At 43.9% G+C, this 16,978-nt stretch overlaps 1 protein-coding gene across 2 annotated transcripts in view; it reads right to left on the reverse strand.

Annotated features, from left to right (window-relative positions):
* Positions 1-1,022: 1,022 nt before the first annotated feature.
* The window catches only part of LOC117876083 (inverted formin-2-like), a 72,944-nt gene continuing 56,988 nt past the window's right edge, over positions 1,023-16,978 (reverse strand). Inside the window, exons 17-23 of one of the 2 annotated variants that reach the window (XM_034767864.1) lie at positions 15,964-16,084; positions 15,411-15,575; positions 14,169-14,271; positions 13,169-13,330; positions 11,453-12,256; positions 10,037-10,093; positions 1,023-5,246 (exon numbers count right to left, since the gene is read on the reverse strand). In XM_034767864.1, the coding sequence (XP_034623755.1) occupies positions 10,038-10,093; positions 11,453-12,256; positions 13,169-13,330; positions 14,169-14,271; positions 15,411-15,575; positions 15,964-16,084 (1,411 nt within the window). In that variant the 3' untranslated portion in view covers positions 1,023-5,246; position 10,037. The remainder of the gene's footprint in view (positions 5,247-10,036; positions 10,094-11,452; positions 12,257-13,168; positions 13,331-14,168; positions 14,272-15,410; positions 15,576-15,963; positions 16,085-16,978) is intronic. The other variant, XM_034767865.1, reaches the window with a different exon arrangement.

Here is a 16,978-nt window from a genome sequence, read left to right on the forward strand (position 1 = left end):
TGGTTTCAGAGTAGCAGCCGTGTTAGGTTGTATCCGCAAAAAGAACAGGAGTACTTGTGGCACCTTCTCCCAAGCATGCTCAAATAAATTTGTTAGTCTCTAAGGTGCCACAAGTACTTCTGTTCGGCTCTCTTGTGGGTTCAGCAAGGCAGCACTAGCCAAACGTTCAGTAGAATCCTGACATGTGGTGCAAAGAAGTTTTATCACTATCGCAGCATTATTACATATTTTCTACTGGTTTTAAGCCCTGAGTGTCTGAGGTCGTCTCTTTGCAGGCTTTGGTCAATAAGTTGTCTAGGCCAGTTGAATTTTAAAGATGATGAGCTTTTTGCCCAGTTGGGCCCTAAGGCAGTGGCATCGTTAGGGAGTTTTGCTCTATTCTGTCTGGCTCTGAATGGTGCAGTTTTACCCGAGTTTTTACACAAGATTTTCATGGCAAACACTGTAAGGATTTAAGAGTCTATTGTGAGTTAGTCTGTGTACTAGTACCGATCAAGGTGTGTGTGGGTGTGTATATAAACACACACTATATACATATATATGACACACTCACACACATGTATAATCACTCTCTATAGATAGATATAACATGCACTATTATATACATTGTGTGTGCATATAATTCTTACATGTGCTGATCTGCTTGCAGAATGTTACAAGTGCTCTGTTTTGTTGGTATTTAAACTCTCGTACCTTGTCTACACCAGGAAAATTAGTACCCACTTTTCAGCAATAGGAGAGCTGCACTGTTGCTACCGAAAGTGTAATAGCATACCATGGCAGGTTGTCATCACACACTAGTAGAAACACCAGAGCACTACCTGTACTGCAGCCTCCATTTTTACAGCCCCTCGTGGGAAATTACAGGTCCCAGTTTTCCCCATTGTAGTCAAGGCTCTAGGCAGGACCAAACCATTTTTCACACCGTTACACAAAAAGTGACTGAGAGCTGGTGGAACACAGAATACTCCATGACTGAGTTTGTTTTTTGATGAATTATTACCCAATAAAGAAAGGCAGGATTTCATATAGTGCTGATTTATTATTGGTAAGCTCTATATTGCACTCCAAATAGAGTAGTGTACAGAAAACCAATCCTTTACATACAGAAAGCCAGAAACATTAAGCTGTAGAACTAAGCTTTACATTTAGAGGGGATGAAAATCGGTTAACTTTTACATTTATCTGTAAATTTCCTTAACAGACAGTTTGGTGCTTTTCTAATCTTCTCTCCCAAATAGCACATAACAAGTGAATCAAATAAAGAAGAGACCATGGCAGACAGGTACTTGCATAACTTTTGTACGCAAAAGCCATTCTAGCCCCATTCTACATACAACTCCCATTGACATTGTACTGAATGTGGAAATTGTTAGAACCATCAGAAGGTCAAAAACTATTGTAAATTCATAGACCAGGTCAGTATGAGAGAAAATAACTATGTGAAAATTATTACTAAGTGTATGCCACCAACAGCGTGCTTAATAGCCAAGTAGGAGACACAGTCCAAAGAGCTTGCAGTGTAACGCTCTCATCCTGCAAAGATTGCCACACATGCTTAACTTGAGTAGTCCTACTGACTTCTGTGTGAGTGAGTAGTCCTACTGACTTCTGTGGTGTTTACTCAAGTGCATAAAGTTAAGCATGTGCATAGCCTTTGCAGAATGAAGCTTTAGGCACTGTATAGGTGTGGGAGAGGGGTGGAAAAGGAATGCAACTGAAAAGTGAAATGTACTATTAGTTTCACAATTTGATTTATTTTCTTTTCTTTTCACTGCGGGAAGGACTGAGATTCTCTGGGATAAGATTGTGTTAAATTAGTGATTCCAGTAGGAATATTTATTTAGGCTACAATGTAATATGTTAACTTTATAGTTATAATCACCATAACAATATCTGTAACCATACAAAATAGAGTGGAATTCCCCCCACCCCCCAACAAACAGAAAAGTTGTGAATTTATCTTTTCCATTTTTTTTTAATTCTAAATTTTTAAAAATTTCTTCAAAATATTGAAACGAAGAAGGAAAAAAAACCCCTACCTCTAATGCAAGGAACTTGAAAAAAAGGTGTTTGAATTTATTTATACTATAGATTAATCAGGCAGATGCTGCTCAATGCTAAATGGACATGGAGAGTTAACCTGATACCTAGAAGCTTGTGGCTTTCACAGGCTTGCTTGTTTAATGCACTCTAATTTGTTTGTTAGCTGTAAATTTACTAAAATTCTTGAAGGAAAAGTGAGTTTCTTTCTGAGGGCCAGATTCACTGCTCTGCTGGCATAAACGGATGCAACTCCATTGAAACAAATTAGAAGGGCCTTGCTTACACCAGCACTGAATTTGGTCCTGAGGTAACTAGTAAGAAATCATGAGGAATACTTAGTTCTTTTGGGAGAAAATGAATGGGAGCTTCTCGAAAAGATCACAGGTAAAATACAGCCCAAAATTAGACATCCCACTCAGACAGCCTTCTTCTTCCCACCCTGTCTCAGTCACCTGGACTCTTGCTAAATTATTCCTGTGACAAAATTGGAACTGCTCTGTCATGATTTATGAACAGTGAGTGTTGACCTGACTTTTGGGAATATATTGGTTTAGTTTAGTAGGGGGCTATAAAGAAAACAAGCAGGAAGGGAAGAAGATTGGCTCAGGATAAGCCACTTCTCAGCAAACACTTGAGTGCTGTTCAGTGGGCAATGCCCATACTCTTATAGCATCAATATTTTACCTCCACCCAAGCCAACCTGCAAAACTAGTTTTGTCCAAAGGGACAAAGGCCAAGAATGCGAGAACAAAGCAACTCTGAAAGTTTAGGAAGGGGATCCCTCTGCAGAGAGACAAGTCATTGTTTGGGGGAACCAGACTAGGATGCAGGCATTGGCTGGATTGTCTGAAGAAATTAGGCCTGACTAGGTGACCCTGAGGGGATGGTAAGCCTTTGGGTACTATGGACAGGTGTGGACTGTTTGTTGTCCTAAAATGCTTTTTCTCTACATGCTTTGTTACTATAAGTAAAATGAACAATACTCCGGTTTCAATAAGGCAGCTTTGTCACTATACACCACCGGCCACAGGCTCCTGTAGGGAAGAACCATAAGTGCGGAACCCAGTCAGACCTGCTGGGTAAGCATGGTTGATTCCCAGGGTACTGAAGCCCAGGTCCCAGTCCAAGTGGGAGAACTGTAGAATTCCACCCTGGGATAGGTAAAGACATGAGGCCTGACACTTGAGGGGGTGCATTCAGAGAGACCAAAAAGGGAACAGGGTGCAGCTGGCCCTCCAGCCATGACCATTACAATGGTGATTGACCCCTAAGCTCTTTTGTATGTGTGTATGTGTGTGTTTTCTCATACGAAGGGTCACATTCACTGCTGATAGTGCAGCTCCACTGAAGTTAATGAACCTCTACATGTTTACGCCAGTGGTGAACTTGATTTCAAATGCAGCTTTGCTACACTGCTACAGAGGATTTCCGCAGCTGAATCTGATAATGGCAGTGGCCCATTCTAAACTGGTAATTGCTGTGGTTAACCAATTTTCACCACACTCCAAGCAAAGTTTTTAGTTAAAGGTAGCCCCTGTTTTAATTCTGAACTTCATCCAGTACAGTTTAGTAAATGACCCTTGATCAAGTCTTAATAAGCAATGCAAAGTAGCTTAGCCTGAACACTATTATATGTGCTCAGCAAGTTACTGTATATAGGCATGATTGCTAAAAGTAATGATTTTCCACACAGTTCCCACTGCAATCTAATATTGCAATACAGATTGAACAAACATATAGAATTTTAAATTGACCGATATGTACAAAATTATATGGTACAAGGTTATTATAAAACATAATTCAGAAATAAAGCTCTGATTTCTTAACACAAAATACTGCAGGTTCCCGGTTTTAAAGCACAAATTGCATAACTATCTTTTAAACTGAAACAGACTCTAAACATTCTGTAGTTTGAGTCCAAGTGCCTTTGAGTGCATGCAGCAGGCAATAAATATTCAGAACCAGAGATTTGCCAAATAATATTAGTTTTAAATATTATGAATGGATCACCCTAGAAAAATCTCTTTCTGTTTCTTTAACAAAATAGATACTCTAGGCCCCAAACCTGCAAAGACTTATGCATGTGTCTAACTTTATGCATGTCAGAAGTTCCACTGAACTCCATAGGACTATTCACATGCTTAAAGTTAATGTGTGTTTAAGTCTTTGCAGGATCCAGGCCTTAGGAGTTGTGTATATGGAGAGTTAGTGAACAGCAAGCTGGAGTGCAGTGCCCCAGCCTGTCACGTGCACTAACAGGCAGTATGGACCCTCCAAATGCCCACTAGAAGTTCGGTAGTGCACTTTGATCTACTCCCATTTGAAATACGTAGAATACTGCCCCAAACTGAAACTGGAGTAGATCAAAGTGCACCGTAAAACTTCTAGTGTGTGGTACCAGGGTCCACATGACCAGTTAGTGTGCAGAAGGCCAGTGCACTATACATTTGAACTTCAACTTGACACAAACTAACTCTCCATATAGACAAGTCCTTAGTGTTCAAACAGCCAGCTGTTCACTACAATACATTTTCCTTTAATAGATATCCCCTGTCTAAAACGATAGCAAGGGAAAGTATGTTAATCTGAATTGGGTCTTTTATTTGGTCCAACATCAGTTCCAATTGTTGGTGGGGCACTAGAATGGGAAGTAACAGATTTCCAATCAGATGCTGATGACAGTGCCTAATTTTACCCATAATTCAGTTTTGGAGGCACTGCTGTCTTTAAAATGACTCATGGGGTAAAATGCTGCATTCATTACCCAGGCCTTGGCCTCACTGTCTTCAGTAAGAAGACCCCCTAGGAAGGGACTGCAGGATTTGACCCCAAATGAAGTTTATCAGAGGCCTATTCCTATCAGCCCTTGACACATGGAACTCCCATCAGCTTCCACAGAAGTTCTGGGCATGGAGCATTTTCAGCATCAGACCTTGGCAGCATTCACATAAGGCACATTCTGAAGGTGCTTAAGTCTCTTGCATCTGGCGGTTATTTGCTGGATACACAGAATCCCCAAGGAAGGATTAGTGAAAGACCATTTTAGAAGAAACTTTACATCCCAAGATATTACTACAAACATGATCAGTAATGGAATTTCAACACTGTGAAACGTGCTTCCTAGAGAATGGCAGCATTATATGGATTTGTCAGCGTTTCACTGACTCCTCGTTATTTATTCTTCTGCTTTGTTGTGACACCTGCAGGAGAAAATATGAAACAATTACAACAGCAAAAAAGTTGTGGTCAGGTGTGTGTGTGTGTGTGTGTGTGTGCATGCACGTATCCCGTACATGATGTACTAGTCGGAAAAATTGGTTTTAAATCCATCAAATAACCAGGTGCCCCAATGCACTTAAAAAAAAAAAAAAAAAAGGAGAGAGAGGAAGAACAAAAAAAATGGTAAAACTATTAATGTATGTACTCTATAAAAACTCTATTTCATTCATGCACTGAGATTCTAACTTTGTTTGAAGAGTTTAACCATCTTCTTTGTTCTGGAACTGGTCACTGCTAATAATTCAGCACAGTACTTTAACCAATAAATGTCATGTTCTCCATGCTGAATGTTGGAATATATTAGGTTTTCAGCTGTATGCTAGTTAGACACAACTAGCTTAGGGACTAATATTGCTTCCTCTGCAGGAGCTGGCAGTTTTGCCATTGACTTGGGCACTGATCCCACAAGTAAATCTGAGAAGACAGACGTCCCACTGCTTTCATACAGAGCTGCATGCAGGCATAGGGTTCTTCTAGCATAGAGTAACTTGTATAGATGGGATTGTGAATGGAGCAGAGTGGGGCCTTTGGTTTTAGCACAGTGATGGCGAAAGACATTTAGCATGGACTTAACGGAATCGTCCCAGTGTGTCAATTTCCAGAAAGAAATTTCCAGAAAGAAAACACCAAAATTCCAATGTCGAGGTGACTAGTACCATTGAAGACAATGAGGTTACTCATGTGAGTTAGGCACTTCAGGAAGTGTTTGCAGGATTGGAGCTTTCATCTGTAAATGTTAAGATGCTGTCTAGCTCATTGACCAAACAAAACCTCCTCCAGGTCTCATGCATATTTTACAAATATGGACACCATGGCTAAAGATGTACACATCCACAAGAGTGAATAATTAGATTCTATAAAAAGCAACAGAGGGTCCTGTGGCACCTTTAAGACTAACAGAAATATTGGGAGCATGTTAGTCTTAAAGGTGCCACAGGACCCTCTGTTGCTTTTTACAGATTCAGACTAACACGGCTACCCCTCTGATACTTGACACCAATTAGATTCTAGTGGCAGATGAGAAAATTTAAGACCATAAGAAGCACTGAATCTGTTGTAGAAGACAAGATGGGTTGTTAGCCCCCTAGAATTAGAAAACAAAAATGACCCAACATGAGTTATCCTAATTTTTTTTTAAACTGAAGAAATATAGTCCTTATGGAAAAAAGAGCAGGTCAAGGTGTATATGTAACAGATAACATATAGTGTATGGGACATTTTTTTTTTTTACTTTTATTTGTAACCCTTGATAAATTGAAATCTACTTCCTCCCTGATTTATTTTCTTTTTCCCTCCTCCCTTTTGTGACTACAGTGCTTTGTTCAAACAGAAACAAGTACCACGCACAGGCACTCATCTTTTACTCTTTGAAGAACAAAACTGTACTTTTGGGGGCGAGTAGCATCATTTGGCCTTTACGAACAGCTATTGCAATAAAATTGGGGTCAATGCAGGAATCAGATTCTATGGCTGGTGATATGCAGGTGGTCAGCCTAGAAGATCATAATAGTCCCTTTTGGCCTTAAAATATGTGGTTCTGTGAAACAAGGTAAATTTGAGCACATCAAAGCCTGTCTTTATTCTACTGCTGTTGCAGATGCACAGCATGGTAAAAACTGGGAGCGGTTCAGCTCTGATCTTCCAACTGGATTTGGGCAGTGGGGAGCTTGTGCCACACTGAGCTGCTTCTAAAAACCGACCATGTCCCAAATGAAAATCAGTTCCCCTGATTCCACGCAAATTGTGCTTCCTTGCCTTACAAAATCAAAGGCTGTATTTCGGTAGAAAGGAAGGGGGATGGAAATCCAGCTACTTTTTCTCCAGAAGGTGACGATGACTAATAGCACAACTCATCTCCTAGTTTTACTGGGTTTGTTCCCACTCTCTTTTACAGGGAACGTTCATTGCCTAGTGAAGTAACAGTGCTGCTGCTTGTACTGAAAGGTGGGAAGCATGAATTGGATTTACAGACAGACTGGTGAGGAAAAAGCTGCAGCTAGAGGCTGTAGGGCAACAGAAGTAAAGGGCTTTTCTCATCTACTCCTCTTTAAGTCACACAAGCAAATAACTGTTAAGACATCGGATAAAGAAGGAAAGGAAAGAATTTCAGAGTTAGGGGTTTACTGTAGCATGTTCATCCAATACTTGACCACCAGAGGGCACTAACAGACAGACATGAAGGTGGGACCTTATCGTAGCTAGAATTTTGGGACACCCTCAGCTGTGAATTGCCTTTACTTTTACTGCTTTCTTTCAGGACATTTACAGCGCTTACAGGGCTTGATCCAAAGCCCACTGAAGTCAGTGGAAAGACTCATTGATTTTCAACCAATTTTGGATCCGACCCTTAATGTAAATTCTTGTGTGTGGCTTTCTTGTGTATTCCAAGGCCAGTCCAAAAAACCTGGATGTGTCTCAGGTCTTGTCTGAGAAGCAGGGCCAGCTCCAGGCACCAGCTTAACAAGCAGGTGCTTGGAACGGCCAAGGGAGAGGGGCGGCACCTGCGGCAATTCGGGGGCGGCAGGTCCCTCACTCCCTCTAGGAGCGAAGGACCTGCCGCTGAACTGCCGCCACCGAGCGCGGCTTTTTTTTTTTTTTTTCCAAATTGCTGCCACCGATCGCGATCACGGCTTTTTTTTTTTTTTTGCGCTTGGGGCGGCAGAAATGCTGGAGCCGGCCCTGCTGAGAAGAGATGTTATAAACACACGTACGGTCATCTCTCTCCAAACATCGTTAATATTCTTGATGCTACTCTTCTGACATAAGGGGGCTCAGTCCCTGATACCCTGACCTGTGTCTCAAATGTGAATTATTGCTACTTTTTGCTGCTGCTCCTGTCAATCTTTGGCGACTGGATTCTTAAAGGCAGCACAGCAGCTTCCCGCCTCTTTCAGGTGTGAAGCTGTAGAGAAGGGGTGTGACTGGTGCAGGAGGAGCCAGGAGTCAGAACACTAGGATGGTCACTCGCACATGCCCAGAACACCGGACGTTCCAGCACTTCCAGGAACATCACATGACCTCGTCCCCTCGGCATGGCTTTGTGTGCACTGCATGGGAGGGGTCATTTTGAAGAGCACGTTGCCCAGCTCTCGCTGGTGTGACCTTGCACTCATGCTGGTGGTGGAGGCAGAGAAGCACACTCTTCATTATGGCATCCTCAGTGTGATACCGGAGACAACCACATCTGGTTTTGTCTCAATACCACATGGGGGACAAACAACCCCAAAAGAGGACGAAATGACCTTCTTACAGAACACATAGTGCTCTGGCTAATCCTTGGCTACCAAAATGGCTGAGAGAAACTGGTTCCTGTCCTGATAAATTAGAGCAGGCTTCAGGTTACTGATGCAGAAGAAAGAAAAAAAAAAGTCTTAGCAGAGGTTCCCATGGCTTCTCTTTCACCACCAATAGATGACTGGCTAAGAGGAATATTAGTTCCTGGGGATCACTAGGGAGGGATACCCAATATTCTTACATAGCAAGAAACGGCAGACTCTGTAGAATAAATACATTTTGTTCATGAAATCAGACATTCAGAGAGTTCAGATTATTGGTTCATTTCATTATGACTGCTTATGATTAGAATGCAAAGGAAAACATGTAACTATGCAATTTCAGTACATGTAACTATGCAATTTCCCTCCTGTCCCCTTAATATAAATAAAGGCAAACCTTGGAAAATGGTTTTGGGGCACTTGATAGAGGGTTTCAGAAAAATTGGGTTTACCCATAGCTGCATTGGTGTCTCAAACAAAGCAAAATTAGGCCCCAATCCTGGGCTGTTGACACTAGCACTTTTGTTGGTAAAACTTATGTTACTCGGGGTGTGAAAAAATATCACCCCCCCCGCCCCGAACGACATAACTTACACTGACAGAAGCGCCGGTGTGGACAGTGCTATGTCAGCAAGAAATGCGCTCCTGCAGACATAGCTAATTATATCGACAGGAGAGCTCTCTCTGGTCAGTGGCTACATGGGGGATCGGTACAGCTGTGCCGCTGTAAGCTCTCTACTGAAGACATGGTCCTGGAAAGATGTCTACATGTGCTTAACTGTAAGCAGCTGCATGCTCCATTCACTTCCATGGATTACTCATGAGCCTAATGTTAAGTACATGCACATGTTTTGCAACACCAAGACCTTAGTGCTGACTAGCACGTACAATTTGGATTTCAGTTGGGCTGGTAGTCCTGTATGAGCAGAATTTCTCCCCTGGTCCACTATTCTGCTGTAATAATTCCAATAAACCTGTTAAAACAACTCTGTAATGGATAAGCCCCACCCACAACCGTGAGCCTAGGGGAGGAGCGGTCGCCTCTTTCACAGGATGAATGTACTGAAGTTACATTTTTACAATTTTTGGAAAAAATAGTAATCAGACAAAAGCAAGGCCTCCCGTTATTCTAGCAAACTGGATTTGCTTGGTTTAAGTAATTAACACCAGACTTTACGGTCTCTGCTGGGAAAGGTAGATTGGCTGCTGCTGACATAAAAGACAGACATGTGGGACCTGATCCTGCAGCACTGGGCGTATTGCCACTGATTCCAATGGGGCAGGATCAGGCCCTTGGACAGCAAAAATCACAAACACAAAATCAGATATTAAGGCAAAAAGCTTAGTTGCCATAATGATTACTGATGGCATCATAAAGTGTAAAGTCCCAGTGCTGGGGTTAGTTCACATAAAAGCAACGTTGCGTGTTTACATACCTCACTGTATCACACAATGACTTTTGGTTTTATTATCTCCAGTATCAATGTCAACCTCTGCTTTTAAATAAAAGAGAGACACTAAATATATTTGCCCGCTGTGACATAAAGGTAACAACATGGAACGTCCTAGGACAGAGACTGTCCTCTAGGAAACATGATTAGTTTATATTTCTTGGGACTAAAAACTATTAGTTTAGTCAATAGCTAAACAGTCTGAAAACTTAAATGATTAAATTGTGCTTGGAGCCGATGGTGGCCACCCAAGGAGTGAAGTGGAGTAAAAGCCCCATCCCCATCTCCATCCCCATCCCGCTGTATGGGAAACACACCATTTGATCATGTCTCCAGCCATTGAGGTGGGAAGAGCAGGAGTTGCATGCCCGATATTCTCTCTCCTTTACTCATGAGGGAGGAGAAGGGGTGGAGAGTTGGAAGAGGCATGGATCTACCGCTATCCTTCCCGTCTGCTGACCAGTGGAGCTGGCATGGCACATGTGGGGTTTGGGGCAGCAATGGGAATACACTGTGTCAGTCCTCTAGAAGATACAACAGATCTCCCCATGAATCCCAAGTGAGACAGAGAACTCAGGAGCAACTGTGCCAGAGAGTCCCCCAGTCCTTTCTGGGGCGGCACAATTACATGTATTCGGGGCTACATCTAAAAGCTGTCTCTAGCCTTAAGAACATGATCTTTTGCACAAGAATCAGTGTGATTTCCCAACCCCCCCTCCCCTCCCCAAGCTGTGTGCTTGAATATTTAACACTAAGGAAGGGTCACACTGAAATACACCTGAACTTTTGGGCAGAATACTCTTGTAACTGATTTCTTGGGGAAAACCTAATAAAAATTGGGTGATGGGAGTGCGGGGAAGAGTTTTAATCATACTTATAGTAAAGATACATTTATAAATAGTTTATATGGGGTTAACAAATGATTAATAGATGTTATAATGAATGGTTAGTCTCTACTATAGTAAATGGTTAACCACAGCTTGTAGAGTCCAATGGATCAGTTAGTTGCATCTAACTCTAACTTACAACTATCTGTAGCACCTTCGACAGATGTGCTTATCATCATCTGTACTGCACTCCATTCATGTGTGCAACATGCTTTTTATTGATCCGTTAATCATTAACCCTTTATAAACTACTTATACATGCCCCCTAATGGCTAGTGGGACCAATGTTTTTGCATAGTTTAACCAGTCTCTGATTTTAAAGGACATCTGTATTAAACAGTGTTTTTCCTGAGGATGGTAAAACTCCTATTGACTTCACTGGTGCAGGACTGGACCTTAAGAGGAAGGAATACTTCTAATTAAAAAATCCTAGAGAGCTGAAGATGAGAACTCCAGTCTCCTGTATTTAGCTAAAGGGTTGTTAATCTCCATATGCTGCACTGAAATGTGTTACCTGACTGGCTTTTGCTGTGTCGTCTCTTCTTTTTCCGTTTCCCAGACCCTCTTTGCCTTTCCTTGTCAGTAAGTGCTTGCGCTGGAGGGACTGTTGCTGAGCAAGAAGAATCAGTCACTGGCTCTTCTGAGAAGGATTTCTCCTGAGAGGTGTCCAGCAATGAGTCTGCGGCAGGGTCATTTTCTTTCTCTGTCTTCCTTAACTCCATATGTTGAGAACTCGACTCTTTGGTTGGAGTCATTTCAGCACCGTCAGGTGCTAGTTCAACTCTGGTTTTAGCCTCGTTCCCAACTGCATCACTTGGTTGTGACGTTTGTTCATTAGACACCGGGCCTCTTTCTACCTGAGTGGGTCCAGACTCACTGTTTTGGTTTCCTGAGATGGATCCATTCAATTCCTCTCCTAAACCAGTACAGTTGCCTGAAGAGCTGCTTGCAAACTTTATAGTGGTTCCTGGGTTCAATGGCGCAAACACAATGGGGTTGTATTCCACGTTCTCTTGAAAGCTACATGAGCTGTTGATCTGCTGAATACTCTCTCCACTGTTGGGTTGATGGGTTCCCTCAACTTCAGTTGAATGTTGGAAGCTCCTCTCAGTACAGGGTTGTTGTGGCGAATTTCCTCCAGCTCCGTCTTTAGGAAGCACTTCATTGGAAGCTGGTGTCTCTTTGACAACTTTACCGGTAGCCCTTGCAATGGCAGCAGCTTCTGAGGCCGGAGTGTTTTCTGTGTGCTGACTGCCATCCTTTCGCTTGGTCTCACGGGCACTTTCCTTCGCTGCTTCTGAAGCATCAACACTCTTTCCTTTAAAGGGACAACACAGGGTCAGGCACAGTTGTTCAGTCTAGCATGACCGTCAACCAACAGCAATGGGTCGTCTGAGTGTAATCTGACCACCTGCAATGTGCCCCGGGCTAACGGCTCAGGGCAAAGGGGCCAATGAATTTTTAATGGCCACATGCGGTCAGGAGCTTTTTATGTCTAATCCAAAAACTAGCCACTCCCATAGCTCAGTGACCCCTAACATCACATGGGGGCATTTGGTTCAGAACCCAGACTCCCACACAGCAAAGCACTTCAGCACATACTTAATTTTGAGTATGTGCTTAGCTCCCATTGACGTTAATCAGTTTCATTCCCACTGAAGTCAATGGCACTTAAACATGATGCACAGGAGCTGAGCTGAGGGGAGCAAAGGGCCAAAGAATTCCCAGCTGGCATCACGGGACTGATCCTGCTGTCCAAGCCTCGTTGCAGTAAATGGCTCTGCCTGAGACAGGCCTTCAGAACCGCCCCCCCATCTGGGCTTCTCCCATCCAAGTACCAACCGAGCCTGACACTGCTTTTTAAAGGGATTGCAGGAAGGCTGCAATTTGCAAGTTATCTCTTGTGGTAGGCCAGGGTGATGCCCTCCAACAAGATCGTTGGCCGGTTTGCGTCTGGGAATGGAGGCTACCTCCTCAAAAGCTGAAAGGAAGCTCACGCCGCAAATGTAGAAAATAAGCATCTCTTGGGAAACATTTCCGGAAGTGCCCAAGTCCCTTGGAAAATGGGACTTAGTCACTTGCACACTTTTTGAAAATGGTCCCCCTTGTCTATTGATCAAATGCAATAATTCAAAGAAGAGAAGTTCCCGTGTATGTATTTGTTTTACTACAATATTTGCAGCAGGCTGGAGGTTAATGGTTGCAGGTATGGTTGGGTCTTTGGTCTTACCAGGCTCTCTCTCCTTCAGCGTTTCGGCAGGTGAGGCTTTAGGAGCAGTGTTCGGCTCACTCTTGTTCTTCACCGTTTTCCGCAACTGGAAACCTTTCCTTATGTCGGCCAGCAGGGCATCAATAACGCACACCTCCTCCTGCTTCACGGCCCCTTTCTTAACTAGTGTTTAAACAAAAATGGGGAAATGGCTAACGTCGCACTCCTGCAGTGATAGTCGAAAGCGGTGGGGTTACCACCCAGAGTATAGGCTGGGGAGACAGGGCCTGATTTTCCATTGCCCTGCCCCTTGCGTAATCACCCATTCCAGTGCAAAGTGGGTGTCAAACATTGCCACTCTGATCTGGCACCATTGTATACCCACTGAACCGGTGTAAACGACTATGGAAGGCGAAGGGCAGTGAAGAACCTGGCCCAGAGCCCTGGCCAACCAGGGTCGGCACCTCTAGTATACTCTCCCCTTTGCCTTATGCCAAAGTACACCTGTGGCACCTTGCAGGCCAAGGCCTTTACATGACTCCTGTTCTGTATCTTGAATTGCATTAAAGGTGAGGGAGGGGTAATCTTGGTTCTCTCCTTTGCTGCTATGGGCTGCACGGTGGTAAGGGGCCTCTTTACGGCACCCAAAAGCCTTCAGCCATCGAACACTCAGAAATCTACGCTGAATGATTATTATTGGAACATTAAGGCAGGAAGAGTTGGGAGCTTCTATCAGTCCTCACCTGGCTGACTATGGATTGTATGCAGTGTTGTTGTAGCCAGGTTGGTCCCAGGATATTAGCGAGACAAGAGGGGGGGATGAGGTAATAGCTTTTATTGGACCAACGTCTGGTCCAATAAACTTTTCCACCCAGACCTGAAGAAGAGCTCTGTGTAAGCTCGAAAGCTTGTCTCTCTCCCCAACAGAAGTTGGTCCAGTAAAAGATATTATAATCCATAGAGAGATAGGGTGGGTGAGGTATGTACATCTCCTTTTAAAGAAACCCTTTCAAATACTCACTGATCTTCCCATTGTCTCCCTTTGGTCTCTTAGCGTCTTCCTCTTCCAGCTGTTTCTTCCTTTTTTCTGCCTTTGCAGCTTGTTCCTTCCTGTCCTTGTTTTCCTGGAACCAGAGAAGAGTCACAGGGGATGTTTGGTTAAATATCTGGTAGCAAAACCACCTAAAGGGAAGATGGTTCAGTCTATTCACAGCTTGTGGCAAAACAAATCCTGGCTCCTCCCTCCCAGAGAGATCCAATAGGCAGCTGGGAGCTATGTGCTCCCCCATTGAGGTGTGAGAGGCAGTGAGTGTGCTTGGCCGGCGCTCTATCCCCATCCCCCAGTGTGGCGTGGGGACGGGCAGCGACTGGATCCATTGTCCAGACTCCCCATATACAGGGGATGGACAGCAGGCTGAGGAATCTCCCCGGACTGGCTGCAATGGGCTCTGAAACCCTTCCCCAGCTGCTGCAAAACCCTCTTTGAGCCAAACCTGGTTGCTTGGGCTGGACTCAGCGATCAGTTTCTGACCCACTATAAATCCACAACATTTCTACAAACTTATCCTGGAAGAGAGACCATCCTGGGTCCATCACTCAGACTCTGGGTTAATGCCAACCTCTGGCCTAGCAGCTCTAGTTTGGTAGTGCAAAGCTCACTGAGCTCCATCCTCACTCGGCAAAGGGGTTCCTTCGTTCATGCACATCGCAATCTGAAGGCTCCCTGCAGATCTCAGTCAGATCCCCAAGCTGGCTGTTTCAGTCCCACACCCAGAACCCAGTAATGTCAGTGGCAAAAATCCCATGGACTTTAGCAGGGGAAGGCCCTAGCTCAGGAATCTGACCCTCAGGTTCATATCTTCCAATGTGATCAGATGGTGCAAAGTGGATAGATTCCAGCTAGAAATGGCCAGTGGAGAACACTTCTTGCAGTCCTGCCCACCTGGCTTAGGGGACATGCTGAGAGATGGATGGAATAGGGCAAGGAGCATGGTGGGGGTCGGCTGAGGGTATGGCGGAGCAAGCTTTGTTACGTCAATTCTCCATTGGCATATGGTCCATCAGGGACCTTGGTTGCTCTAATTAAAGTCAGGGCTGGGCCAATGCTGAATCAGAGGGTCATAATGAGCTTGATGGCGCTGCCCTCACCCCCTGCACCAAATGGAGCTCAGATGTAAGGGAAAACCAGGTCCTATATACTAGCTGAACTGATGCACGTGTTGCAGCACCTGGATCCTACTACATAATATTCACAAATGCAAACCTTTAGTGCTCTAATGAAGAGATCCCTGAAGGTTTTCATGGTGCTAAATATATCTTCTAATGACAACTTGTTTGCATCTTCACAGAGATAATTTGCAAGTTCCCCCTTCTTCCTTTCAATGATTTCAAACTCCTCCTCCAACTTCTTTGATGCATTTATGCTGTCCTGAAATGCATTTAGGCCAAGTTACAAAGCACTGCGCAAGACATTGCAAGGAAAGATTAATGGAAAAAATAGTTAGAATGATAAAGTAACAAGAGTTCAGTTCCAAGGCCCAGATCCTTTGCTGTGGCCCAGGAGCTCCTGGGGCAGTTAGGAGAAGAGGTGCAAAGATGGCTTGGGTTCTCCCTTATCCCTGCTCTCTGCCTTTCTAGTCAGTACCTGCTGGTCATGGCAAATGAACACAAAAGGGTTGTGTGGCATCCACATTCGTTTTCAAATATGAGAGACGATGAGGGGACAAATGTTTCTACTCTTCACTCCTCCCTGAACATGCTGCCTTTGCAGAGTCTTGGCTCTCCTCTCCTCAAGTGAGGGCACTCCTTTCACTGACCTGGATGGGCGTCTCATACTGGGCTTTCACGTCGTCTTTCGAGGACAAAACCTTTCGTTCAAGTTCCAGCAGCTTCTTTAAATTGGAACTGGATTCCGCACGTATGATTTCAAGGTTAATTCTGAAAATGAACACAAAGCCGCAGGAGATTAAAAACAGTTCACTCCTTGGAGGGCTGGGCTAGCTAGAAGAGAGGAAAAACCGCAATGATTTCCCACCCCCCTTCCCCTTTTCAGTTTCCCAGTGACTCTATGGTATGAAGCACAGAACTATGCCTGTGTAATCCGAGGTAGCACCACAAGGCAACACGGTCTAGTGGTTAGGGCACTGGACTGCGTTAGGAGACATAAGTTCCATTCTTAGTTCTGCCACTGATCTGCTGTGCCTGGGACAAATCACTTCACTTATCTTATTGCTTCTGTCTGACTGGCCCGTCAATCGCCGAGCACGAGGGGGCCCTGCTTTCAGTTGAGGCCCTTAGATACTACTGTGATGCAAATAATTCATGAATTTAGAGTGGTCTTTTTGAAGTGCCTCAGTGACTTAGGAGCACAACTCCATTCACTTTCAATGGTGTTTGTGTTTCAATGGGGCTGTGCTCCTAAGTCACTTATAAACTTTACGGTGGGCTTTTCAAATCCCCCGATAGTACAAAGCATCACCAGCTAGAATGGATCATGCTAATATTTGCTCACAATTATCTGGCTGTGCAAATTCTCAGGGGACATTTGTCCACATGTATCTTGTTGTGCTTAATGTTTTGTTCTCAAGAGCAAAAGGGTCACTAGTGTAAGAGAGATGAAAAATCAAAACAGTCCCCAAAAAACTTTCAAGCAACAACACAAACACCTGTGTTAACAAGCCAGCTCTTTGCCAGCCCCATGAGGAGAACACCCCCCAGCAGCACTTATGAAGAGAAGACCAGGTCTAACTGGACTCTTGTGTATTATACATTTGAAAATGGATACATACAGACTTTAATTGTTTGGCTTCACTAACACATTAGAGAGACTAA

This window comes from Trachemys scripta, chromosome 4, assembly GCF_013100865.1.
Source record: "Trachemys scripta elegans isolate TJP31775 chromosome 4, CAS_Tse_1.0, whole genome shotgun sequence".
Taxonomy (NCBI): domain Eukaryota; kingdom Metazoa; phylum Chordata; order Testudines; family Emydidae; genus Trachemys; species Trachemys scripta.